Source organism: Varanus komodoensis, unplaced genomic scaffold (assembly GCF_004798865.1).
Source record: "Varanus komodoensis strain SLA01 unplaced genomic scaffold, ASM479886v1 scaffold48, whole genome shotgun sequence".
NCBI lineage: Eukaryota > Metazoa > Chordata > Lepidosauria > Squamata > Varanidae > Varanus > Varanus komodoensis.
Window position 1 is genome coordinate 4,737,529 of NW_025336059.1, and position 26,570 is coordinate 4,764,098.

The 26,570-nt window shown below is 48.5% G+C and overlaps 1 protein-coding gene across 4 annotated transcripts in view; it reads right to left on the reverse strand.

The window, feature by feature from the left end:
* Positions 1-562: 562 nt before the first annotated feature.
* NADK (NAD kinase) overlaps positions 563-26,570 on the reverse strand; it is a 34,847-nt gene continuing 8,839 nt past the window's right edge. For all 4 annotated transcript variants that reach the window (XM_044445330.1, XM_044445329.1, XM_044445332.1 and 1 more), the window contains exons 3-12: positions 18,634-18,717; positions 11,031-11,160; positions 10,208-10,316; positions 9,742-9,827; positions 9,042-9,144; positions 8,136-8,290; positions 7,656-7,755; positions 6,526-6,683; positions 5,866-5,948; positions 563-5,139 (exon numbers count right to left, since the gene is read on the reverse strand). In XM_044445330.1, coding sequence (XP_044301265.1) covers positions 4,989-5,139; positions 5,866-5,948; positions 6,526-6,683; positions 7,656-7,755; positions 8,136-8,290; positions 9,042-9,144; positions 9,742-9,827; positions 10,208-10,316; positions 11,031-11,160; positions 18,634-18,717 — 1,159 coding nt within the window. In that variant the 3' untranslated portion in view covers positions 563-4,988. The remainder of the gene's footprint in view (positions 5,140-5,865; positions 5,949-6,525; positions 6,684-7,655; positions 7,756-8,135; positions 8,291-9,041; positions 9,145-9,741; positions 9,828-10,207; positions 10,317-11,030; positions 11,161-18,633; positions 18,718-26,570) is intronic.

Genomic DNA, 26,570 nt, shown 5'->3' on the forward strand with positions numbered 1-26,570 from the left:
CTCTCCTGTCCCCCAGCCGGCTGGAGGCCACCAAGTCGGGCAAGGTTGGCTAGACCAGGGGTGGGAAACCCCCTTCTACCTGAGCACAGAATAGAATGTTAAAGACGATCCGGCAGGTGGCATCCGGCCATAAAGGGGGCCAAAGGAAAGAGCAAAGATATAACACAAACCAGCAGGTTGCTGCCAGTAGCTAATCCTCAGAAAAGGTATTTTAGGAAAGGGGAAAGCTGCCTTGGGCCGGCCAGGTGGGGTGTAGCCATTAGGGGAATGCCAGAGGCCCCAGTTGGGTCTCATTAGCCACATGGCTGGAGCTGATGGGAATTGTAGTCTGAATGCACTACACTGCCCGTCCAGGCAGGGACTGTCACTTGCCCAAGTCTTGCATTCTTTTTACTAGCACTGACTCCCTTCAGTTCAGTGAGAAGAGCCCCGTTCCTCCTGCCTGTGGGCTGAACACCTCAAGTCACACTGTCCCGATGCCCTTTGGATGGCCTGCGCGCACGTTTTCCCCTGCAGCACCAAATAGAATGAAATAAAACCCTGTGGCTGCATGACACCAACCTTGGAAAAAGAGAAAGATTTATTGAAAAGATCTGGAAAATAGTCATAGGCTCTCTGCAGTGTTTAGCAAGTTTTCAAAGCATCCACAATAGGAAACATTAGACTTTATAAACATCAGAATTCAGGGCAGGGACGAGTTTCAGTAAAACAACAAAGACTCACCACATTGGAAGAAAAAGGCTGACCAGCGATTTCTCTGATACACCATGGCACAGCCCGCAGAATTACCAAGTTCTTTACCCAAACATACTTTCTGCCACCATCACCCCGAGCCCTCTCTCTCTTGCATCCACCCGGGATGCACCGTAACCAGAAAGGACTGAGGCTGGGCCTGGGGATGCTGGAAGCAAGAACTTGGCAGTCAGCCTCCCAAGGAGTAACTTCCAGGGAAGCTCCTCATTCTGCCATTAAGTCACACATTGAACTTCCGATGACGTGAACCGGCTGAAATCCAAGGCCCTCAATTTAGCAGAAGGGACGAGAACGTCCAGGGAGTGACGACGAAGGTGCAGGACACCAACTCTGCTGCATCGTGTAAAGGCGTGCCGAGCTCAGCCTGGAACAGAACCTGCCTGCAAATGGCTATGCCTTGTGTTTGCGTCACTTTAATCCTCCCGTTCACCCCCTTTCTCTTACTTGATACACCAAGCAGGACTCTTGTACCACCCCAGAGCTGGCAAGGGCTGACTGGGAAGGCACAGGGGCAGCTGCTGCACGGATGTTCACATTTCACTATGGGCTTCCCTGGGTTGTCTGGTGGCAACCTCTGACACTCGGTGGAAAGCAGTTCACAAGCCGAGACTAAGCTTCCTTCCGGTGAACTGCTGGGTGGAAAAGCAGCAGGAGAGAGCAAGGCTGGGCAGGGCTGCGGGCTCAGCACCTGAACGCAAACCGGAGGGCACGAGCCTGGAGCGCTGCCCTTTGTCCTGGCACTGGGGCCCGAAACGGTCCTTTGCGTCAAGGCGTAAGGACGGGAGGCGGCCTTTGACCCGGGAAGACCAGCTATCAAGATGATACGCTGCATCTTCCAGAGCTAGAGGCACCCAGGACAGGGTGATGAGATGTGCCCGTTCTTCCAGTCTGCTACTGCTTTGGGGCATTTCATCCAGGCCTCCGACATGTCAAGAGAAACACTAGAACGGAATCGGCTGAGGAGAAGTCACTGCACGATCCTGTAGGAAAACCTGATTTAAAACCTTCCTTTCCATGAATCATCATTTCTTTGTATCCTAAAAAACATTCTTAGCTCAGAAAACTGTAGAATATCTTGAAGGGTGGAAGGAGCAGTTTTGAATAAGAAAACTTCTGAATCGTCTCAGTAAAGCTCACTTGATCTTGTCATCTCATCTGTGAGAGATTTTTGCTTGTTCTACTAATCTCCCACCCACTTGAATACTTCATATTAACACTAATAAGTGTTAATTAACATTAACACTTTTTACCCCATCCCATTCCTTAATTATGGTACTTAAGGGTGGAGAGAGAGAGAGCATTTTGCTGCCCGTCTCTGCTCTGTGTAGGAATCAAGCAGACTGCTGGAGGAGTAAAAACTCCTCCAGAGCCAGCATAAAAATTCAGCTTTTTTCCCCCACATCAGACACTTTCCAGCAGGCCAGTAGAATATTTTTGCAGGTTAGTAATTTTGTGGACTTCTTTACAAAGCTGTAAAGTTTGCATCTCTGCAGCAAGGGAATTAGGACTGCAGTTCACAAACAATACTCCTGCCAGCTGGAAAACTCGTCGCTTTCAAAACAGTGATAACACAAAACCTTAACAGAGAATTTGAGTAGCAAAACAGTTGTCCAAGCATCCTTGCACAGGGAAGGGGGAAGTGGGACTGCCAAGCTTTTGCTCGTTCGGACTGAACTTCAAGAGCTGTCAAATAAACCCCCTACGCTGGTACACAAAGTATTTACAAGAGCCGCTTTTACACAAATACATTTACACACCTGCACAGGTTTTAGTGCCGTAGACACGGCTGCAGTTGAGAGCAGAACACATGCTCTGTTTAAAACAGGACACACGAGGGCAACATCAACAAGGCTGTGGTGGGGATTTACACACGCTGTTTCCCTGACATTGAGACAGCTACAAAACACGGACCACGTTCTATTTGATTTATTTAGGGTATCCGAACTGCCGTCAGTGCCTGTCCTTCCTTTCCATCAAGTGTGGGCTGAAAAAAACGTGTTCTGGTGAAAAAGATCTCGGGATGTTTGTGAGGCAAACTGTGGGGAGCAGGGAAAGCTGATCACACAAACTACATAGATGTAAAAGTCAAAGCCTTGGTCTACACAGAAGCAGGAGAGTGAAGTGGTACAGTCAAGACTGGATTCTAGGATGGACTGTTCCACTTCAGAATGAACCTAAGAGATGACACTTTTGAATATTCCCCCTTCAAATAAATGGGAAGCAGAACAACAACATAACTCCTTTCCGATAGAAAAACACTAGAACAGAGAGAGATCGCCAACTTTCCCCTTTTATATCTGTTTCCTTTATGATGGTTTTTTTGTTTTTAATGTGAGGGAAGGATTCAAGACTGGAATCCCCTACAATTCATCTGAAGTCGCTCAGTCCACGTAAAGTAATCCCACAAGCTCAGCCCACTGCAAGTGAAGAACCAAGACCGAGTCACAGAGGAGCAGAATCTTACCTCCCGCAAAAGGGAGGGGGTTGGACAGATGCCCTTTCCTTGAACAATCCTCTTTTTATTTGCCTTCACACAAGCCAGGGGGTTAAAAATATGTCAATCTGTAATACAGAAGCATTAAAAAGGCAGGATCTAAAACAAACAAACAAAAAACCCACACACAAACATACACACAGTGTGTTGAAGATACCACAGTGATTCAGCTAGGAAAGTCGCCTCGTCTTTTTAAGCAGACACTCGTCTACTGTCTTGATTGGGCACTGGTAACAGCAGGCCCATTCCAGACCCATGAGCTTCCCAGCAGCTTAGAGGACTTTCGTGGGGTCCCATCCCAAGCAGCTGTCCTTCTGCTCCGTGGTTCAGAAGAAACCACCAGGCTGGCCGGTATTCCCAAAGGGGAGGCAACAGAAGGCCCCACCAGTTGGATCACGAACACGCTTCTTGTCTTGCATTTTAACGATGCAGAAAAACAGCCTCACTAGAAGGGGGGGGGGGACACATGAGCTCCAGAACAATATGTTGTTACGTGCCCCCCACCCCAGAACATAGGACAGCAATGATGCCAGAACTTCCCCATCTTGCTAGTTCTGCTGGGAACACCATTGTTCTAACATGCTTGGCTGAGCAAGCCGGAAAAAATATCTGCAAGCAGAAGCCAAACTGGAAACATTCTGGAAGAGATCTTGCAGGAGTCCTCGGGACTAGGAGGGCTCTTAGAGATGGCACTCCTGAGTGCCCCCCGCTCCCCAAAAATTCTGCTCTGAATGCTGCAATCTGCTTAAAGCAGCACCCAAAATTTGTGCTGCCAAAACTTGCTGGCAACTCTCTCTCAATTCACTAAAAGTACAATTCACTAAAAGTATCACCTGGGCAAGAGGCTCTTACAAGATCATGGGTTCCCTGTTGCATGTTCCTTATCATTTCCCGCAGCGTTCACACAAGACGACATTCACAAAACTCCCTATTCCCCTACGTGCGGCTGCATCTTCAAATTCAGCCAACACTCAAAAACACTCCAGTATCTTTACAACGTAATGGAACAGTCACCCTTGCCTGAACATTCTTAATGTCCATACATCCAGATGATTATCTGAAATGCCAGAGCTCTTTTAAAAAGTCCAGCTCATTTTGACTACCATCAAGGAGATGTAATGAAATTAGCCCAAAAATGTCATTGACAAGAGTGAAAAGGTTCTTAAAAGAACGACAGGAAAAAAATCTAAGCAGCCATCAAAACGCCCGTCTTTTACATTGAAGACAAAAATAAACCGCACGCTGGAAACGAACCATTGGTTTTCCTCAGTTCGAGAGTCTCCGTTGCAGGTGCAAATATGACCAGTGCCGGATGAAAAAATATTTGCTTGATCCACAGAAAGTGTGGCTAGTAAGAAAACAGGTAGATTTGCTATCACTGGGGACAAGTCCAAGAAAATGTCATTCTTTTTAATAAGGCTTCTGCAAAACTTATTAGAAAACATTGTTCAGAAAATGCATCATACATTTACAAACAAACATTTCTCTTTGCCTGACCAAAAAAGAAATCCTCTGCCTCTTACAAGTCTCATCTCAAGTCCTCCCGACACGACAGAAAAATAACATGATCTCTGGTCATCAGCAAAACAGACGGATATGAGGTACACTGCTGTCTTAAAAAAATTATAATATATATATTATCTTGGTCTAGTCCCAGTAGTTACAGCCTTAAAATACATTTGTACACAAATGGAAGAGCCACGTGTTAGCTCTTCCCATGAGTTTTCACGAGCACCAGTGCTCAGAACTCTTCCTCCTCATCAACAGCAAAATTATTTTGCTTCTTCCGAACGTTCCAGTGCAAACACTCGGCCAGGCTTTCGAACCAGTCACTCACAGGGTCTTGGAAACAGATCGAAGGGAGAGGGTAACAAGAGGTAGTGATGCTGATACTGCAAGAAACAGAAAGAGCGCGCCTTCAGTTAGTAGGGATCCAACCAATACGACTCGGTCCTTGAAAGCTAGCAAGGTGTTGGAAGGCCGGGCTGTGATTCCCCCTTTGGCTGGATGGGGCTTTCATCCAGTTATGATGCTCTCAGACACAGCACACGAACCCAAGAAGGAACTGCAATGTTAAACCTGGTCTCCCTTACAGGCTGCCTGGGGGGGCTTTAGCCCAGCGTATCTGGAGAGCCCCGGGCTGGACAAGACTGGACTGAACTGCCGAAGAACATTAAGAACAGGAGAAGACACCTGTTTAAAAGTCCACTGTGCAGATGGGCAAGTGAGGGATGGAGAGCTACGGGTATTTCCATAACTGGCGTCTCTCGTCCCTCAGGTAAAGGTGCTTGTGTGCGGAATCTACTGCTTTTCGAAGTGGCCACAGCCAGAAATATGTACATGTGGGAACAACAGAGGACAGAAGTGGCGAGAATTTGCAGGCAGAGGTTGGTCTTCCCAGATCTGAGCCCGCTCATGGACATTTCTGTCGGTTTTGGGGACTGGTTGCCCTAAAATGCGATGGATTGTTGAAAATGCAGAACTTGGGTTTTTTTTTGGGGGGGGGGAGACTTTTTGGCAGTAGACCTTAACTGTTCTTTCACATCAGCTCTGCATCAGTGAAGACAACTGGAAGCTCTCCAGGATTCCAAGCGGGATGCCCAGGCAAAGGACCTCACCTGTCCCCATGGCAGATCTCCTGCCTCTTCCGGCCATCAAACGAAACCCACGCCGTGTTCCTGGCATCGGGGGACAGCATGATCTGGAGAGGGAGAAGAGCAGAGGAGTTCCCAGGCCTCACAGCTTTCGCTTACGACAGGAAGGCTTCTGTGGCAAGTACAGGAAGAATGGCTACTAGCCACAGTGGGCTAGGCGTCACCCCTGCTCTCAGAGGCAGCACGCCTCTGTAGATCACTTGCTACGGAACGTGGGTGGAGGCCGCGGCTGCCCAGATGGCCTGCTTGTGAGCCGGCCGATGCGGGAACCAGAGGGTGGGGAAACAGGCCTCTGCTTGGATCCGGCAGGACCCTTTGTTTGGGGGAGGGGCGTTGGCTGGCTTCAAACGGCACCCTTGAGAAGGGCGGGGGAAGAGGCTGACCGGTGCCTGGAAGCCTTTCCAGTTAAGCCTTTAATTGCTTTACTTGAATTTGAACTCTCCAGAATTTCAACATGTTTTGGAAAGTTACTTAAGAAAGGTGCAATTTTCCTGTTTGGGGGCAGAGGTGCTCTCTTTAGTTACATAATACATGGATTACTTTTCTCTCTGTGGGCATGCACGAGGGAGGGAGGGAGGGGAGATTATACGTTCTATTTTAGAGGAAAGCACCCTAAGGACACACCTTCAGTTCCACTCCCGCTGGAACGACGATGGGCCGGAAGGACAGCGAGTGAGGGCAGATGGGGGTGATCATGATGGCGGGGACGTTGGGGTGGATCATCGACGCGCCTGCCGCCGCCGCGTACGCCGTGCTCCCGGTCGGAGTGGAGACGATGACGCCTGGGTGGGGAGAGGCGGCCCAGCTACGGTCACAGCCTTGCCACCTGCAGGCCACGCCCCGTGGAGCCCCGCTTCATGACGCAAGAGCCGTGTGAGCATCTCCGGGATTTGCTGCTAGCCCAGAACTGTGAGTAGAGGCGCTGTGGTGGGCGGGCGGAGTGGCTTGCTAGCTCACACCTGGTGGCTGCCTGCCTTATACTGGCGAAGCAAGGCTTCCCGCTTCTCCCGGGATTCAGGTGTGGCACCAGTGCTGGGGGGGGGGGCAGTTACCCAAGGCGACCCAGTGAGTCAGCAGCTCTCCTTAGGTGTACACAGCCAGCCCCCAGGCAGGCAGTGGGGTTGAATGCCTCAGGAGACGGAATTCCAAGCTGCAAGCAAGGCCCCGAGGAGTCAAGCTGAACAGTAAAATGTCCAGGACACAGGAGAGCTAGCGAACAATGACGCTGTTGGCTTGAATCTCAGCCCTGCTGCCAAATGACCTGAGCAACAACATGACCGTCCTCTGTATACGGAAGGCGGAGATAAAATACTGACCAAGGTTGTGGAGCTGTTGGAAGGACTAGGCTAATGCCTGCCATCTGCTTGGAAGAGCCGCAGGGAGAGGCGGCCTGAAGCCTCAGCAGCAAAAAATCTGCTTTACTGCCCGGAAAGTGCCAGGTGCAAACCCACATGTGTTTCCAAAGAGATAAGGAACACCCCTGCCTGAAACCGTCCGTCAGAGCTGCTGCCAGTCAGAAGAAACAGCACAACGGGCCAAGGGACTGGCTTGTTACGGATAAGTCTGCACAGGCCGCTTCCAACAAATGCTCGAGGGCCCTGCAAAGACTTGTCTGCGGCATCTTTACTATTCTATAGAAAGCCTGAAGTCGTTCAAGGAGCCCCTTGGCCTGCTTCATCTCAGTTGTCTTTTAAGGCAAAACACCCCGCTCTCTTCATTCGTCTCTGCTCTCTTGCAAACAAAAACGGACATACCGTCTCCTTGCACCGTGGTTATGAGATGCCCGTCGAGAAAGACATCCACGTTGGAAAGGTATGACGAAGGCCCTCGGTCCACCACAACTTCGTTCAGGACCTTTGAACAGGAAATATGGTACCAAATTCAAAATTTGCATAAGGAGCAAAGAAACAGAAAGCACTCCATGAGATTGCTGATAATGGGTCATCTAACTGGATGGTTTACTGTTTGTGAGTCACATCGAAAAGCAGTCAAAAGAGTTTAAAAGGGACACTCGTTTCTCCTTCCATTGTTACAAGCACTTCGTTCATTTCTCCTTCCCCTCCCTTTCAATGCTACATTTCCTATCAGATCTATCTATTGCTGGGAAATACAGGAAGGGAGAAAAATCTTCCGTTTGAATTCATGCCAATAAATAGTCCAGGTCATTGAAAACAAGCTTGTTTAAAGAGGAATGAAAACCAAGTGTTGGCCATCCCACCCCGCCAGCCACCCACCTGATACTGGATGGCCTGCTTGAAAATGTCTTTCTCCAGACTTGGTGACATCACTCCGTTTTCCTCGATCCCGTTCTGAATCATCGGCTTCTTCTCTCTGTGCTCCTTGACAACTTTCACCTTAAGCCTGCTTCGAAGGACAAGGGCGGCATTACCTACAAGGCGCAGCAGTAACAGTACAGCGTTAAACACTGCCCAGCCACCACACGGGGTTGCTGTTGTGGGGATAAGACGGAGCACAGGAGGAGGGAAACGTTTGCAGTCGCTTTGAGTGCCTCAGGAAAAAACGGGATGTAAATCTAACAAACCCATCTAATAATAAACAAACAGGCCTTTCTTAAGTCAGGGCTGATTAATGCTTCTTCCAGTGCAAGAACCAAATTCAGGGCAGGCTGGGTGGGGCCACAGGCAGGGGGGCCAGGCTAAAGATGCCAGTCTATTTTAACTTTGGGCTCTCTCAAGCAGCCACCTGCAGGGGTAGAAACCACAGCAGATGCCCTGAACTGCCAACCCCAAGCCAAATGGGTGGTGCAGGCTACATTACACTTAATTAAACGATCCTCTGAAGAGGCTTTAATCTGCTGCCATTTGCTTCTCGGTGTTAATTTCGGCTGCCTGATTATGCTTTACTGAATTACCCATAAAAAGTGATCATGAACTTTCTGTATACAGAAAGACAGGATACAAAATGGAGCACACATGAATAAATAAAACTGAGAGCGTGTCTGGCATAGTAGCGAGAGGAACCTTTCCTAGGTCCAGAGGGAGCTGGGGAGGGACTGGGGACAGTGGAAGGAAACCCTGCTAGAATAGATACCTCTGGCTTTTGTTCCGCTAATCAAATGCCAGAATTAAGGTATCTTTGCGGGAGGCCGTGACAGTCCGTGGCTTGGTGTAGACGCTTACCTTCAATAACCTGCGTGACTTGAGCTTGAAAGTTCTCAAAATTGAAGGGGGTCAGAAAACCTAGCGAACCCAAATGGAAAGCCATAACCGGAGGCACACTGCCCTGTGGGTAAGAAGAGGGCGGTGTTCAAAATTGCCCCGACACTGCACAAGTCGCACTCTTTGCCCATTCTCCTATGCCGTCTTGGCAAAAGGGCCGAGGCGTGTTTCATTTGACAATCCAGTCCTAAATGATACGGGCCAAAGAAGCGCCACCGGTTTCATCAGCCCTGCAAATCGGCCGACAAATGCCACCAGCCCACACCCGCTGCCCCTGGCTCATCTCACCGACTCACCCTCATCTAGCGTGGCCTAAGAGGAAAAATAAAGGTCGACTTTGCAGAGCCCAAGCAAACCTTGCACTTTGAAGGCACATGGACAAGCCTGAGTCGGGTGCATCTGCTTGTTTTTACCTGTGTGTGTCTTTCCCCCTGAATATGTTAATTTTTTTAAAAAATTAACTGCTCATTTTATCACAAACTTCGCACCACATTTTATATTTAAATCCCTGTTTCCCAGGCCAGGGCAGAAACAGAACAAATAAAACAACGGTTAGCGCAGGGCAAAATGAAAACACCCCCAAATGAGTGCCAAAAGCACTCCAGCCTCTGGCAGTAAATAGACCTGCTATCGAGATCTTGGACAAGGACAACAAGCTCACCGGAAAAAGTGAAGAAGCGTAAAGCAAGGTCCCATCTCCTCCCAGGCAGATGATAAAGTCTATCTGATTGGAGATATCATCATAGTCTAAGGAAGAAATTCAAAGCAAACAGAAAAGAGCAGTCCCTTTAAATTTGAGTTCTAGCAATTTAATCGGCAGTGGTATAACTAGAAAAAAAGAGACCTATTGCAGGGGCCTTCTGGCTGTTTCTCTCTGGCAACCGTGTCCATGCAATACCACTCCTAACATCTCTGGCTGTACCTCTTAAGAAACAGGATATTTTCAAAGCGAAGCGTGCTTACACATATGTGCTTCTGCCCCACTGAGTGACTGCAGCACGGACCTGCAGTTAGAATGAAGGTGGGCATCCTTCAAAGCGCATGGCGGTCCTTTCTTTTGGACCTGGCCAGGAGCACCCCTCTTCCAGCAGAGAGATTTAAGATCCAGACAGGCCCTTGGTTCTTACCTTCCCTGAAAGTGCAAAATTTCTTCTTCACTGGTCCAAAACTATCATCACTCATGATGGATGGGTCTTCCAGAACTTTTTTTTCTACATAAACAATCATGTTGTTCACCTGAAGAGGAAGACACCGGAACACCTTGCAGTACCATAACGAAACAGGAAGAGGCCCGAGGGCCAAACACCCATGAAGATCTCATGAAAGACCGTACTGCACTTTCATGAAGCAATGAGGAACCCGAAGGACCACATGATGGTTCTCCAACCCAACTCATCTAGAATCCCATACCAATCTTTGCTCTGGATGTCCAGCCTTTAAGAAGTCCATAAAAGTTACTAATCTGCCAAAACAAATGTTCCACAGTCTGCTGCGGGCTGGAAGAGCAGTCTTCCAAAAGCCCACTGCTAGACTCTGAAGAGAGGGCTTCCTTCCTCTGAAAACCTACTTGGATTCCACAAGGCACAGGGGGTAGAACGGCTCCCCCCCATTCTTATCCAGCCCACTCACACACGCAGTGGAGATTCTTGTTGCTACAACTACCAAGCTACGGCTCCACACATGAATTAGAGAAAGCCTCCAATAGTTCAACAGGAAACAAATATGCAAGTTAAACAACTATGTAAAATTTCTCCCTTCCACACAGTTTCTTCTGTTTTCATTAATCATGGGAGGAAAGAATGAGCCCCAAAAGCTTTTTTTGGCACCCCCTGCGACCTTTCAGATACTCTTGCAGCCAAAAGTTCTAGACACTTGTTTTTTTCTAAAGGGAAACACTGTGATTCTTGGAAAGCCCTTGGAAAACTTCTCAAGGCTGCGATTCCTGCTTACCTCTGTGAGATAAATGCAGAGGTCTTTGAAGGGCTGCAGAAGGCTGACGTCCCGGATTTTTTTAATAACAAGGACACTCTTTGGAGGTTTGTTCCATGTCAACCGCTGGCTTGCTGGGTCCTGTATGTGCCTGCAAACGCAGAAGCCAGGAGAACAGCTGTTAAGTTTTGAGACTGACAAGTTAACACACCTAGTGAAAGCATCTTGCCTAGTTTTTTATGCATTTATCCGAATTAAGAAGTCAACCTTTTTGAGAATGCAGTGCTGTAGCAGCAGGTCACATATGTTTAAATTACCACCATCTGGCATCCAAAAACCCTCCAACAACTACTCCTCGGCCAGGTAAAGCAAGTACAATGAGGGGAAATGTCCAGGGCAGCCTTCACCTTGACACACTCTGCAAGGAGTTGGTTTCCCAGGGGAAAATGTAAACATGGAATCCCTCCCTGGCAAGATGAGCTGGTATGTTCCAGGGAAAACTTTTATGATTCTGATTCTGCTCAGAGCCAGAAGTGAGACGAATTCTGCAGATCGATGAAGTTTATAGTGGCATTTTGAAAAGTTCAAATATTGTGCAACAAGGACGATGATGTGTGTTTGTTTTCCACTCCACTCCCTATTCTGCTGCAATGGGGGAAGTTTTCAGTGTTAAATCCTACTTTAGATTTCCTCTTCTGGCCTGTCAGACCAGAACCATTCAGAAAGCATCACACGCAAGACAACTTGGATGTCAACACGGAGGGTGCCATTCACAAGATCATTTGCTTAGGAACCACGGCTTTTAAAAAATTCCCATTCGCAGGAAGCCCCCACACATTCCCGATCAGCCACCTGCAGGTTTGCTCTGCAACCCCTTGGCGATGCAGAGGACCTGAGGCAGCCCTTTCGGTTCAATTCAGGAGGCTGCTCACGAGATCTTCCCAACCTCTGCCATACAATGCAGGAGAGGAGTGGCCACAGAATGTAAGCCATCATTTAGGGTCGCTTTGGGAACAGAGTTTAGGACCCAGCTAGATAGGGCACAAACACGTCTCGGGGGCAGAACTGGACCTGTTGCTGAGGCCTCGGAAAGTGGGGCCTTTACCCTCCTGTTGTGGGGCTTTTACTGTAAAGTATGAGCAGGAGCGGACAGGGGAACGGACCTCTCCCTTCATCAGGGTGCTGCTGGAGGAATCCCCCTCAGAGGGAGAGCCACTGCTTTCAGAGGCAAGCCACCCTGAGGAGTGTGGGGAGAGGGCGGAGGGTCCACCCCGGACTAGGAGAGGAACGCCACTTCGGCAGCAGTGCCCCGAGGGGCAAGCTGGCAGAACCCTGTGAGACGGAGTGCCTGTCTGCCAAGGAAAGGGCCACTGTCACATACAGGTGCTCGCTGAGCTCTCACCAGTACAAGCAGAACCATTTCCCACTCCCTGCCTGGCTGCCCACGGAGCAGAGAGTTGCTAGGTGGCCCTGGACTGCAGGGCTCTGCATTTGGAAGAACGGGACTGAACGCCTGCACTGGGCAACCGCTGGCAGACGAGCAGAGCCCAGACAGGTGCTCCTGCACACGCGCAGAATGTGGAAACCCCACTGCAAGATTCAGCCCAGCAGAACCCTCTCCCAACCCACCCATGTGCCGCTCTTACTCGGTTGCTCTGCATCACAAGAGCATCCCATATCTGGCCCATATTCTGGGCTGTGGCTCTGTGCGATTCAGGTCACTGACTCGTCGATTTTGAGCAGTCACAGTTACTTTGCTTAATTTCTGTTCCCGTTTCCTTATTTATTTATTTTTTTAACAGATATGCCAGTACACAAATCAAAGAAAAAATGGCCTGGCAAAGCACTGCAGTTTCCAGAATCCTTAACGCATGTTGGTAAACGTTTACAGTAAACTCACAAGCTTATGAAGTCGGGTTTTGTCATTTATTATACGTATCAAACCTTGACTACGATAAAGTATTTTGTTTGTTGTGCCAATGGAGTTAAAGCTTTAAAAACATTTCATCGATACTTGGCCAATGCTTGATGGGTTGGATGTCCAACGGCACGTCCACTTGTGGCAAGGAAAACACACAGTGAAACGAGTTTGTGCACAATTTAGCTCTGCACCTTAATGAGGCCAGACGTGCGGCCTCATGGATGTGTGTGGGAAGATTCGCAGCAAGTGCTTTACGAGTACTACTGCCCAACCCTCACAGGATGTCCCTAGGCATATCATTTGAATCTTCATGGACCGTGGAGGGACTGCTGCTGCTCCGTAGAGCAAGAGCAGGACACAACAGCAACCAAAAGCTGCAGCAATAACAAACCCAGTTTTGAATCCAGGAAGCAAGCTTGATCTTGCCTTCTGCTGCTCTCCCCAACAGGCAGTTTCTGTGCTACTGAATGCCTCCTTGTAGAATGACGGAGCACAGGTGAAAGGGGCAATCCATAGGAAGGTGTTTTAATATACTCTCAGTTCAAAAGTCTTATGTCAAAAGAAAAATGCTGAATAGAAACTCAGTGCTATTCTTTGGGGATTTATTTTTTAATTGCTGAAAAAATGCCTCCCTCAAAGCAAAAGGCCACTCTGACAGTGCTCTGCCATTTCAGAGTCTTGCTCGCCCAGCAAGGGCTTGTATCCTTGCAATAAAGTGGGCTTCAAAGAGAAGCAGCCCTTTCTTCCCGCCTGGAACCAAGAAAGGTATTTAGCAACGCAACCTGCCTAGCTTTTGCCTCGAATTTTTTGAACCACAGAATTATTCCATGATTGCAGCATCCCTTTAAGGAATCCTACACCGCTTTTAAACTAAAAAAAAGTTTACTCCTAACATACAAGGTAGGTGGACTCTTGAGTTTCAAGCACGCTACTCACCACTTCCAAGCAGCGCTGCTGAACGGGTGATCGCTAAGGTGCTGAACAATCTTCATTATGTTCTCCACAAGTCAGGCACACTCAACACCAGAAAAGGCCTCAAAATAATCTTTTTTAAGTCTTTTAAACTGCTACCTTAGACAAAATGTCGCGCCTGCAAGTCATAGCGCCTGTTTCAAAATTCTCCGATTAACAAGGAAAGCAGTTTTGCCATTTCACTGAAAAGTCCACTGTAAAAAGGGACTGAATGTTTCTAACTAACTGATGCCAAAACTACCCGATTAGAAAGAGGAGAATCACACACAGCTTGTTTGTTAAATATCACTATTGTTCCTATCAGTCTTTTTGTATAACAGCGGCTTAAGAAAAACTTTAATCAACACCAGATGCTTTGGTGTGCCCTCATGTAACAAAGCACTGCCATCCCGAGTTTAATCTTGGGATTTTGTTAATTTCCTCTTATTAAAAAAAAAAAAAAAAAGATTCGGTGCCAGCAGCTTTCAATTACTGGAGGGAAAGAATATAGTTTTTGGATGCAACATGCATTTTAAAAAGTTGTTGAAGGCTGAAGCTGTCTCGGGAAAGTCAGATGCTCAGCTGATTGCCCATCCTCTGTGAAAAGAACCCGTCTGTCTTGCTGGAAATTCTGGATGCCGTCTAAGCTCTGAATGCTCCTGAAAAGCTTCTGGGCTGGTCTAATAACACACCAGCATTATATTGTACGATCTCAGCCCGGCCCAGAGGGAGGAGCAGCAGCCACTCAGCTGCCAGAGACTGATGATAAAATGATGCAAGTCCAAAGCTGAATATGCAGCAATCTCTCTTAAGCCACAGGCTCCCCAGCCGTGGGAGGGCCTGCTGCTCACAGGCAGGAGGGGCTTGGCAAGGTGTGTGGGGCAGGAACTCAGCAAACAGGGCCTGAGGAAGAAGCAACTTCACTCCTGCCCTTTGGGAGCCACGGTTTCGAAGGAGCCACAAAGCCCCACTCCCGCCTCCTCCAGCCTTGCAGAACTCCCTTGTTGGGGTGGGGAAATCTTCCTCCACCTGCCAGCCAGACGGGCCAGAGGAGTGGTGCTCTGACTTCTCACCTGGCACTGGTGCTGGTACCAGCCAACTTCCTTTACTCACTCGCTTGTAAGCCAGAAGAAGTGGGTGGGTGAGAAGGAAAAGGAGCAAGCAAGAGAAGGGCGTGTGCACATGCACCGTGGTTAAAAATCCACCTGAGCCTTCCTCATCACACACGGAGTTGGGACATGCAAATGTGCCAGAACACCTTTCCCCAACCTGGCTCCCTCCAGAGGAAACCAGGGACAGCGATGCTGGCCAGCAGCACAGGGGAGCTTGAGTTCAACACACCCGACGCATGCCGTGTGGTGGACATCTTGCTGGAGTATCTCTGCGTTGTCCCCTCAACAGACAGCTCTGGTCTGTTGGGACACCCTGAAGGGAGGCATGTTCTGGAGGGAAGAACCAGCCTCCTTGGGATCACTGCCTTACTCACAACTGGCACATCTGCATTTCCTTCTCCCACACCTTTTTGTTTTGGAAAGCTCACCCGCATCTGATGCATCCAGCAGGAGTCCCAGAAAAATGCAAGGACCTGACTTGCTGCACTCAGCGAGCACTTCCATTAGTCAAACATTAACAATGTCTCTTAGCATGCTATGCCTGAGGGGGTGTTGACCCAGCTATTCCCACCCTGCTGTTCCTCTCCTCCTTTAGGCAGGAGCAGAATTAGCAAAGCGGAGGGTGGCGGAACACACTTTTATCTTCTGGCACTAATTTTTCGTGGCGAAGGAGCAACACTCCATGACATTCCAAATGCTGACATCAAAATCAGACCAAGCCCAAGTGGATCCGGGTGCTTACCGACCTCCCTTGGAAGTGAAATCGCAGCTGCAGGCCACAGGGGGCAGTGAAGGGTTCGTCCTAAGGAGCAGGCTATGAGAAACATCACTCAGGCCGGAGTCATGTAGCATGCCTGGCACCACTGAAGGATTGCCCCGCCACTGCTCCCAGGCTGCCCCTACACCTCTCCTGATCACAGGGGCAGAGAAGTGATGCAGAGGTGCCCCACACTGTGGCTTCCAGTCGGGCTTTTAATGAAAATGAGCCTTCCCAGGAGGTCTGACAGAACAGCAACCTAGAATCAGTCTTCATCAAGACCGGCTGGGGAAAAGACGATGCGTGTTGAGTGATTAAACCTTAGAAGTACTTGTAGGTACATCAAGTTCCCGGATCTCTTGCAAAGCTTTCTTCCTCCAGGCTGTTCCTCAGAATTTCTTGCTTAGGGGAAAATTCATTCTTGAGCCTTCTTTTATCTATATGGCTCTTGGACGGGAAATAACTAACTAACGAAGTAAAGCTCAAATATACACAACTGAGAACCTTTCTCAATGTCTAGGGTCCAGTATTGATTTTTTAAAAGTGCTTTGGGGTTTTTTCCCCCAGTCAGGCTGCTAGTTTGTTTATTTATCAAATTTGTACGCCATCCATTACTTCCGTCTCTGGACGGCTTACAACATTATTTCAGAATAAAATAAGTTAACTATTCCACGCTGGCTGAACATCATATAAAATACGATGTTAGAATAGTTAAGAATTGTTTCTGTGGCTTCACGTTCTCCAAAAGTAAAGAAGGGAAGCGTCTAGGTGACATCTCAGCTACGCTACCAGTGACGCTGGGCCGATTTCCAAGGGGAGCTCCTTCCCTCAACAACTCACGCCAGCTCAAATTCAGCTGCTACAGAATTATAACACCCGTCCGTCCCTGGAGCATATGAAAACAGCAGCTTCCATTTGGTCTTAAAAACAAGCTTCATCAGGCGGTACAAAGGAACATACAAAGCTGCTTTGTACGGAGCCAGATCATCAAATTTTCTACTTGGAACTGCAGCAACTCTTCAGGCAGAGAATGTTCCCACCCCGAATCCCCAAAGAGCTGCAGCCCTTCTCCTAGGGCACATTTTACTATTCCCCAACACCAATGCTTGCAAAACTCTCCTATTCACCAAGAGAAAAGCCAGAGACACGCTTTCAAGGAAACTGTAAAGCACAAGTGGAAGGCCAAGGACTTCCTACCAAGCGAAAGATTAACTGCGAAAGATTAATTCTCGAAGGACAAAATATTAACAGAATGGTTTTACATGTAGGACAGTATCTACAAACTGAAAAGGACAAAAAAGGAAGGCTGTCTATCCTCACCAACAACTCTTGGCCAGCTTTTGAAAGTAACAGGCACACAAAAAAACTGAAAATGCTGAAAAGGCGAATGTGTCTTAAGTTTTATTTCACCCTGTCCTGCATGAGCAGGGAGTGAGTGAGTGTCCTTTCTCTGGAGAGGAAGAGGCTTGGCAGAGGCAGCTGCTGACCAACCAGATTTGGGAGGTAGCTCCCATCTCTCAGTATTCAAAATGATCTCCCAGAGCAGGGCAGTACATGGGGACAAACTTAATTCACATCACCGATGTCTGCAAGAGAGGGAGTCTGCCACTGCTGGCCCACAAAACCTGCCATTCCTCGGTGGTTATGGCTTGAGTCAGTTCCTCATTTGCTTCGGCAACAACCAGGTTTCCTGGACTTGACAGGCAGCTGCTGACCAACCAGATGAGGAACTGGTGCTTTCACACTCTGGCTACAGCTGTTGGGGCTGGCTTCCCTGCCCCCTGCCCCCTGATCTCCTGGACGCATAGGTGAGGCAACACTAAGCCAACTCCTAAAGTACCCTTCTTACCTGTTCTGAATGTGAGCAGAGCCGGCTGGAGCCAGGGGTCAGACTAGATGGCCCGGGAGACCCCTTCTGACTCGCTCTGTTTCTATGTTTCTATGAATTATGCTAGCAATGAAATGAAGTTTGTTTGTGGAGGGCAAACTTCATCCACATATTCAAAAAGGTGGGAAAGTATCTAAGCCTCTTCCTAAGTAGGCTTCGGCAAGGGGCGGCATAGAAATGTTATAATAATAATAATAATAATAATAATAATAATAATAATAATAATAAGTACACAGTCCCAGATGTTGTTGGATTACCACTCCCATCTCTCCCAGCATGTGGGCCAGTGGTCAGGGAGCATGGAAACTGCAGTCCAACAACACCTGGGGATGCGAACTTGAGAAAGACTGCAGTAAAGAGAAAGGAATTTATCAGAAGAAATACGACTTTTCTTAGTTTAGTTTCAACAACTGATTAGTGTGTCATTAGAATACACGGTGATTGCAGCAGGTATACAAGGATAACTCACACAAAAGCATCACATTTGATATGCTCAACAACATGACTTCTGGTGTGTTTTCATGGCACGAAACCTGCATTTAAGATTGGTAACAACAGAGAACCCTCTGTGCTCACAATATGAATAGGTACGGCCTGGCAGCAGACCGCACTGGCTGCCTCTGGAGACAAGGATGCCCTCCATCAGTTCAGAGCGTGGCAGGTCCCAAAGATCTGCAACCTGACTGGACAGGTATGGCCAAGCACGGCAGCACCGCCAAACGGCATGCCTGATCATCAGAATAGCTGACAAACCCACGAAGATTCCATCAAGCACACTGCTTGCTCAGAAAGCCTATTCTCAGTTCAGGAAATCGGGGCTTTTAGGACAGAAAAGCAACTAATTTTAACAAGCAGCAAGCACAAACCAAGGAGGGACAACCAACTCTACGGATGAATTCAACTGAGCAGGTTGCACACGTGTGTATGAATGATCAGGCTTAATTATTCAGCAGCAGGTGAAGCAGTTGGACAGGCCCGAGAACTCTTCCACTTACATGATAGTCTGGGGATTCTGTAGCATACAGGCTTTTGGTCCAAATGTGGTCACCGGGCATGGTCCGTGTAAGGAGCGTGTTCTCCTGAAAGAGAAAGGAAATGACTTAGTTACCTTATTTTCTAAGAGTTCTTAGAAATGTGCTTCCAACGCCGTAGTTAAGAAGCAAAGACACTGCCAGCCTGAAAGATTACTTCACTAAATCATCCTGCGTCCCAGGATGGGGGAAAGCACTGGGCCAGGACTCGCAGGATCCGGGTTCTAGTCCCCACTCGCCATGAAGCTCACTGGGGGACTCTGAGCCAATTGCACAGACTCGGCCTAACTCACCTCACAAAACTGCTGTAAGGTGAATCGCGCATGCCGCCTTGGGGACACTGGCGGAAAGGCGGGATATCAATGGAAGAAATAAGTAATAAATACTAATGATTTTTAAAGGCACGTTCTGGCTCAAAACTAGGCAGTTTTAAGTGAGGCAGATTTCAACAGGAGTGTCAGATGTGCAGATATATACACCTGCATTATGCCGATTCCAGTTACAGCCCAATGTTGGTTAGTCCAGGGGCAGGCAGACTTCAGGGGTGTGAGACCTACCTTAGCTGTGAGAGTGAGGAACCCACCCACCCAACCTTCCCCAGCCAGAGCTGGGTACCAAAGACTTGCGCTTGGAATTAAAGCACTGAGCGTATTCCAAGCCTAGGATTCGCCCCGCCACCCCCACAATATCACAACTGAGCTGAGCCCAGAATTATTTTAAATCAAAGCCTGGGCATGCCAAACCTTCTTCTCTGCAGCAACCTAATGTGGTGGCGGGGGGGGGGGGGGGGATCACTGCGGCTACTGTGAGACATGAAGAATCAGAAAACAGTTGCCCCAGCAGGCAATGCTTTCCAGGATCTCTGGAGGTGGTCTCCCCCAGTACTGCCAGGAGGTAGCCTTTCAAGCAGGTACACCAGAACAGCATTCTGCAAGCTCCCCCCCCCCACACCGCCCCGCTGCCTTCAGCCATGTGTGCAAAGTCACAAAGCAAATGTTTGCTTACTGTCCTCACTAGGTGAAGGAGCTTAATGCTGGTCGAATGAGGGTGATTTGGGTTAGACAGTACTCATGATATCTATCTATCTATCTATCTATCTTTCGATTTATATCCTGCCTTTTTCCCACAAAGGGCTCAAGGCAGCTGACATCCTTCTCCTCCTCCATCTTACCCCCACAACAACAACCCTGTGAGGTAGGCTGGGCTGAGAGTCTGTGACTGGCCCAAAGTCACCCAGCTGGCTCCATGGCTGAGCGGGGACTCGAACCCGGATCGTCTGAGTCCCAGTCCCATGCTCTTCACCACTGCACCACACTGGCTCTCAAGGGATTAAGGATTACGGATTCTGCTCACCAGGTTTTGTACAAAAGCCTGAAGAGCCATAAAGAAGCTTTCCAACAGCCTCTGGATCTCAGTGGCTGCTGAGGCATCCGATGCTACCAGGAACTGCTGAACTCCTGTAGCAGCAATGGGGATGTTATTCCTATTATGCCGCTGTACAGTCCACACACACTTCTCATGTGCTGTCCTGCATTCCAGACAATAAACAAATCATCACACACACTCACAGTCTCTCCGGAGGGCCAATTACCACAGCTTGCCAGGGACAACGGCAGGGCTGTGTGTCCTCCACATTTAAAATGGAAAAAAGAAGAATTACAAGAATTATTTGCATGCAAACGATCCGGATTCTGTGCCCCTACCAGCACCAAGTTTTCCATGCTAGTGGAGTGAAGCCTATTTACATAATTGCTCTTATTTTCATAATGTAGTCTATATAATTGAGTCACAGATAGATAGGACCAATGGCTGTGAACCACGGAAACCTCCCCCGGAAAACTCCTCCAGCCCTTCCTCGCGGCTTCTGAGAATCCAGCGGAACTGCCTTCACTCTTGACCAGCGACCCATGAGAGCTAGAAACACAATTCTCCATTTTGTTTCAACTCAAAGGCCAGGAAGCTGCATTCCGCGCCCAATACAAAATTCTGCATTTTCATGGAACTGCAGCATGGATATATCCTTGAATAAGAGGAGGCTAGGAGGCAACCAGGTGTGCAACACCTGGCGTGCAAGGCAATGGAAAGCACAGGACACCTCAAAAACAGAGCAGTGCAGCAAAATTAGAGACAAACAAACTAAAGCACTGGAACAATGCATGCATACGGCCATCCAGAGTGAAGGGTCAACATTTCTGGGCAGGACAGACACTACAGGAGTCCTGCAGCTGCTCCAGATTCTTCTGGAAGCTTCTCTGCTATCAGCCTAACATAAACCAAAGCAAAAGCATATCAGAATGGACTTAAAACTAGAACATCCTTGAAGTATGGCTCACTGAAATCACTCCAATCAAAGCCTACTGATTTTCCCCAGGGACTAGGCCCAAAGAACAAAAAGAACATTAAACCTGCATATGCTAGTTTGTGTCTATACATGTTTGTTTAAAATGAAGGATGCATTTCTCAAGAGTGTTGCAGCACATGGGGAGGAGGAAGTTAATGTATCCATCCCCATTGTTTTTTAAATATTATTGTTTATTTTATTTCTATACTGCTCTGTAGCTGAAGCTTTCTGGGGAGCTTACAACAAAGTATAGAATAAAACAATAAAATACAGATGTAAAAAGAGTTTAAATCAATTCAAACAGCTTGAAAATACAATGAAAAGATCCAGCAAGAAAATTACCCAGATAATCCCCTCAGGGCCCTGGATCACCAACGAGATCTTTAAGGCCTTTATATAAAGAGTTGCTTTGACCTGGCACGGAAAAGATGGGAAATTTGGTGCCATGCAAGTCACAGCAGGAAGGTTGTTCCCAAGATGGGGGCCACCGTAGAACTCCACCCCCCACACACACTAGTTGCCACTCTCCAAGCCTCTCATGGGGTGGGCACTCAGGGGAAAGCCCTAGAGATTGAGTGAAACATCTAGGTAGATGGGACTGCAATCCCCATCTGCGATCTCCTTGAAGTTTCCTTCTGTTTAACAACCAGTCTGAGAATAATCCTTTCATCAGAACCAGTGGATAATCAGGGCTCTGCAAACTACATCTAGCCCCCTGGGAGACAGATCTGGGGCCCAGTCTGCGGTACCTTTGGACTGAACCTATTTAAACCATGGTAGGATCCCATATGTTACTGAACTGCATCTCCCACGATCCCTCACCTTCGGCTCTGCCGGGCTGGGCTGATGGGACCTGCAGTCCAACAACTTCTGCAGGGCCACAAGCTGAGCACGCCTTGCTTAAGTGGAACAGAGACGCAGACACCCAGGAACACGTCTGCGGTCCACCTGGGGTGTGTGGAGCGCCGCAGCTCCCCCAGTTCTGCAGAGCAGCCGTGCCCGTCAGCTAACAGGCAGGGAACGGCCATGGGAGATCTGTGCGGACCTCTGCACAGGAAGGTGCAACCATCATTTTCCGCGAGCCTATGAAGGCATCGGTGATCCAGCCATTCTGCTTCCTGGGTCCGGCCTTGCAGCGTTCTGCCATCTGAACCAGCACGTGCGAACCAAGCAGGAAGCCTCGTGGAGCCTCGATGCTGCGCTTTAAGGCAGCGCTGCATCGCAACATGAAAACGTGTCACAAGAACAGGCGATCGGCACGTATGACTAAGGCAGCCTTGCAGATCACTCAATCACAAGTTTCTAGCCCACAGGCTTTATTTTTGCTAGCCCACTACATAACTATGGGGCTCATCAACCACCTGAATTAGAGAGCTGATTCTCTCTGGCTACCTGCCTGGGAGCCATTTTTCTTCACCTCAGGTGACTGGAGGCGTGTCGTGGACAGTCACCTCTGGTGAAGAACAATTACTTCCAGGTGAGCCATACATACACGCTGCGGCTCACGCCAAGTTTTAAAGACAGAGCAAGCAGCACTGTTATGGCGTTAGAGGGCTCCACACAGGTGGCCTCTGATACCTTTCCAAGAACACTGCCCCATACGGCCGCTGTCTCCTGACCCTTCCCAGCACATTCCAAGGAACCGCGTCTCTCTCTCCTGCCAAAGCAAGGCGCTAAGACAACAGATCCTTTGTTTCTCCCAGTGTTTGAAATAGGCAACAGTGTTTTCCTGTGATCAAATCGCAGCAGAGAACTATGCCCCGTATGAGGCAGGGTGTTGAGGGAGGGAGCGACCTCCACGCCAAAGGTTTTGTTCTGTTAGGACAGAACAGAAAGTAGGCAACATATATATTCACTAAATGTATATGCTGCTTTTCTGCAGAGAATATCCCCGAAGCAGTAAGAAAGGAAGTTGAAGTCCGAGAATGTGCACACGCACATGCATGCACACATAGACACAGGCAGGAAACACCTCCGTCCAGACTCACGGACCTCACCTAGATGCAGGAGATACTGCAAGAAAGCACTTCCCCAACTCGGTATCTTCCAGATGTTGGCGGGGACCGATTCCCATCACCCTGGCCACCGTGCCCAGTGGTCAGGGGTGACAGCAGTCGTGCTCCCAACCAGGTCACAGGTTCTACGCTGCTGCTTTGAAGCTACAACTCCCTTGGTCCCGTGTGCCCACTATAAGCCACGGCCACGAACTCCGCATGCCTAAACAGCACCAACTGTGCGGCTGAGGGCAGCTGCTTCTCAGAGACTCACTCCGTGCGCTCTTGCATTTAACAACCGGCAAGGAATTCCATGCTGCTATTTGAGAGGGCAGACAGAGAAGAGATGGGTCCTTCTTTTGCACTTCCACCAGTAGATGGAAGAGTCTTGTTTACTGTTTTTTAAAGCCTGTCTTTTCATCTGGGCTAATTTAAAAAAAAAGTCAAGCTAGTGCCTTCTGTGGCACACCTGCCTTAAAACCGATCATGATCGTTCTTAGAGTTTTTTTGTTTTGTTTTGTTTTGTTTTTTGCCTGTTTGTTTCTAGAACGAAGGCTTTGTTTTTGAGGATGGGGCACATCCCACACCCACTTCTGCTCTCCTGCAGCATCATCATACCGCCTGGTCATAAGACAACGCTCATTAGTGCGTGTAGGGGAGGTAATTCTCTTTAACCACGGATGAAAGCAATGCCATAATTATTCCAGTCATACCCCAATGAGAATCCTCGAGGATTATAGTTATATAAATACCTACGTTACCATCATCACTGGTACTGTGACAGTGACTAATCATCTTAGACACTTGCGCCACCACGAAACAACACGCCTCCACCCTTGTTTCAAAGTTTACATTTCATCACGGCACAGACTTCCAAGAAAACTGCCGAAGAGTGGGACTCTTCCGGGACTTGAAAGGCTGCCTCCCTGACCACTCAGGAAATGAACCTCAGATTTGATCCTTTGCAGGCCTTGCCATCTTTGCCAGAAACTCCTGTGCACAAGCAACGTTTCTCTGCCTGCCCTGTAACCATCTTGTTACGTCTTCACCTCATCATGTAAGCCAGGTGTGCCAACATCGCACTGCACCAACCGTGCGGGCTAAACGGGTGCAGGTTGCAGTCCCGACACGCCTGGATGGCTTCTGAAATAAAGGAATGCTGCTTTTTTAGGGTCAGGCCCAAAGGTTAGTCTCCTGGTTAGGTTAGTCTCTTCAACATTCCACCTTGAATTGGTATCATGGGGGGCTGACCTTGCAGCCAAGTTGTTTGAGGTTTCTCCTCAATGGCTGCTTTTCCCCTCTGACCATCTCATTGTGTAACTCCTTTCCCCCAGAGATAGAGGTGCCTGCTTTCCTATTTGAGATGCCCCCCAGGTGCCTCCCCTCAGAGAGAACCACTTGAGGTGAAGGTAGAACAAGTAAAGCAGCTGGAAGGACAACAACATCAACTCTGCCTTGGATTCTCCTTTTGGACTCCCTGTTTTCCAGGGCTGCTTTTGGTTAAAGTTGTTGGGGACAGAAGGTTGAGGGGAGCACCACTGACAGGTGCCTCATGACAAACAAGGTGAACAGGTGAGCGCTGGTCCTCAAGGGGCCTCGATTTCAGCCCCCTTCCATACTTCAGAGAGACTGCCAACTTGTGCCTGCTTTCAGGCTCTTTTCATGCTTATCTGTTCCTGTTTTTTCCTTTATTTTCCCCAAGTCTTCACCTCTGCTCCAGCTGATTTGGACCACAATATCCATGATTCCTGACCACTAGCTGGAGATGATAGGCACTGAAGCTTGAAACACCCAGGGGGCACTAGGCTGTGCGCCAGTTCGAAGGAACAGTTTGGCAGCCTGCTATTGGGGACCAGTGGAAGGGTCCTAGGAACCTATTCCATGGAACTAAAAAGCATTAAAAATTCAAAAACAATTTGCAACATTAAAAATACATTCTGCAAGCTCCCAGTGGGCAAGACTGCTCTATATCAATTGCTCCTGGGTGTTGCACGCATGGGTAACCTGGTTTACGCATTAGGCTATGCCTTACTGCCTTCTCATGGACACGCCCATATTGACAACGGCAGCAGGAACATCCTCCTCTCGGGCTTTCAAAAGTGAGTCCTGAAATGGAGAGTCACACCCATAAATAACACACAAGGGTAAAGACACGCCATGGCTACTCCCCAAAGTGGCATTATTTAAGTTAGGACACGAAATTTATAATCCTAAATGCTCTTATTAGCGATTAAGTACCACTGAGCACAGCAGATTTTTTTTTTTTTTTGAGTAAATACATATAGGACACGCTCTGTTTCTCGCCTTCCTACCGCAATGATTTCAATACTTCCTTTTACTTATTTTAGCCTCCTATTATTTACTCAATCACATGCCCATTTCTCACTTTTCCTTTCAACTTGTTTCAAGAAGTACGCAATGGAGAAAGTGATCTCAGAAACGGGGGTGGGGGGGACACTAGATTCCAACTGAAGTGATCTAATGCCACTGTCCACATTTCAACAAAAAATCGGCCCAGTTACACGAGCTGGAATCAGGTCTTCTCCAAACAGGTGTTGCAGAATCCAAGGGGGTGGCCAAAGAAGCAGGCCACGTTTCCAACAACGCTAATCAGCGCTCTGGGAAGTGTACCTATTTCAGTGTGTGTTCGAGGGAACAACTTGCACCATTGGGCTGCATGAATTCCACACCCTGACTGCATGTAGCCCTCAGTCTAATTTCTAAGCTCTGCTGCAAGTGATCAATTCAGGCCACCAGCAAGAACAATCTGTCCCTCCCTTTGGACAGGAAGGAAGAAGACTGAACCAGAAAAGGGGAAGGGTAGGAAGAGAAAGCAAAGGATGAGGAAGAAAGAGGGGAAAAAAGGCCTGCCCTGCCCTACTTTTTGCTCACAGGTTGCCCTTGAGCAAATGCAGAGTAAAGATTCTCCACTCTGGCTTTAAAGTGTATTAAGAAAAATATTAGCAAAGGAAACCGAGAGAAAAAGACATGTGGAGAGGAAGAGTGGATGTGTTAAAGAAGACGGAGGTCCAAGTGCCCCGTACCCAGGCCTAAGGCCTGAGCTTCCTCACCTAAGAGGTCCCGCTTTCGCCTCCCCGGCAGTTCCAGCTCTAAGCTCCATGCTGCAGCCAGCTAAGGAGATGACATGGAATTCTACCCGCGAAGCAGCTCCACACTCCCAAGCAGGACAGAGGCTGCACAAGCCTCAGCCTTCAAGGTCTGTCCGCCTCGTGCTGTCCGGAGCACCGGCCCGTGTGTGAGCTGCTCTCAGACCCCCCTCTTCACCCCAAGGAACATTCGCAGCCATTAGGTTTGCAATTCAAACACGAAACAGGATGTACTCGCCCGCTGGGAGGCAACTCTGTCGATTAAGAGTTACCTTTGTACTGTCGTTAATCACTGTACAGCTGAAACGGCAAAACGTACCTCAAGCGGGATTCTATTTGCTAAGTATGGCAAAGCGGTCTTAAAGACCATCCGGCCACAACGGGAATGAAACAAAGCTAAACCACATGTACCGCGGTCATGTTCATTCCATCCCCCCAAAGCCTCTTCCTTCTTCTATA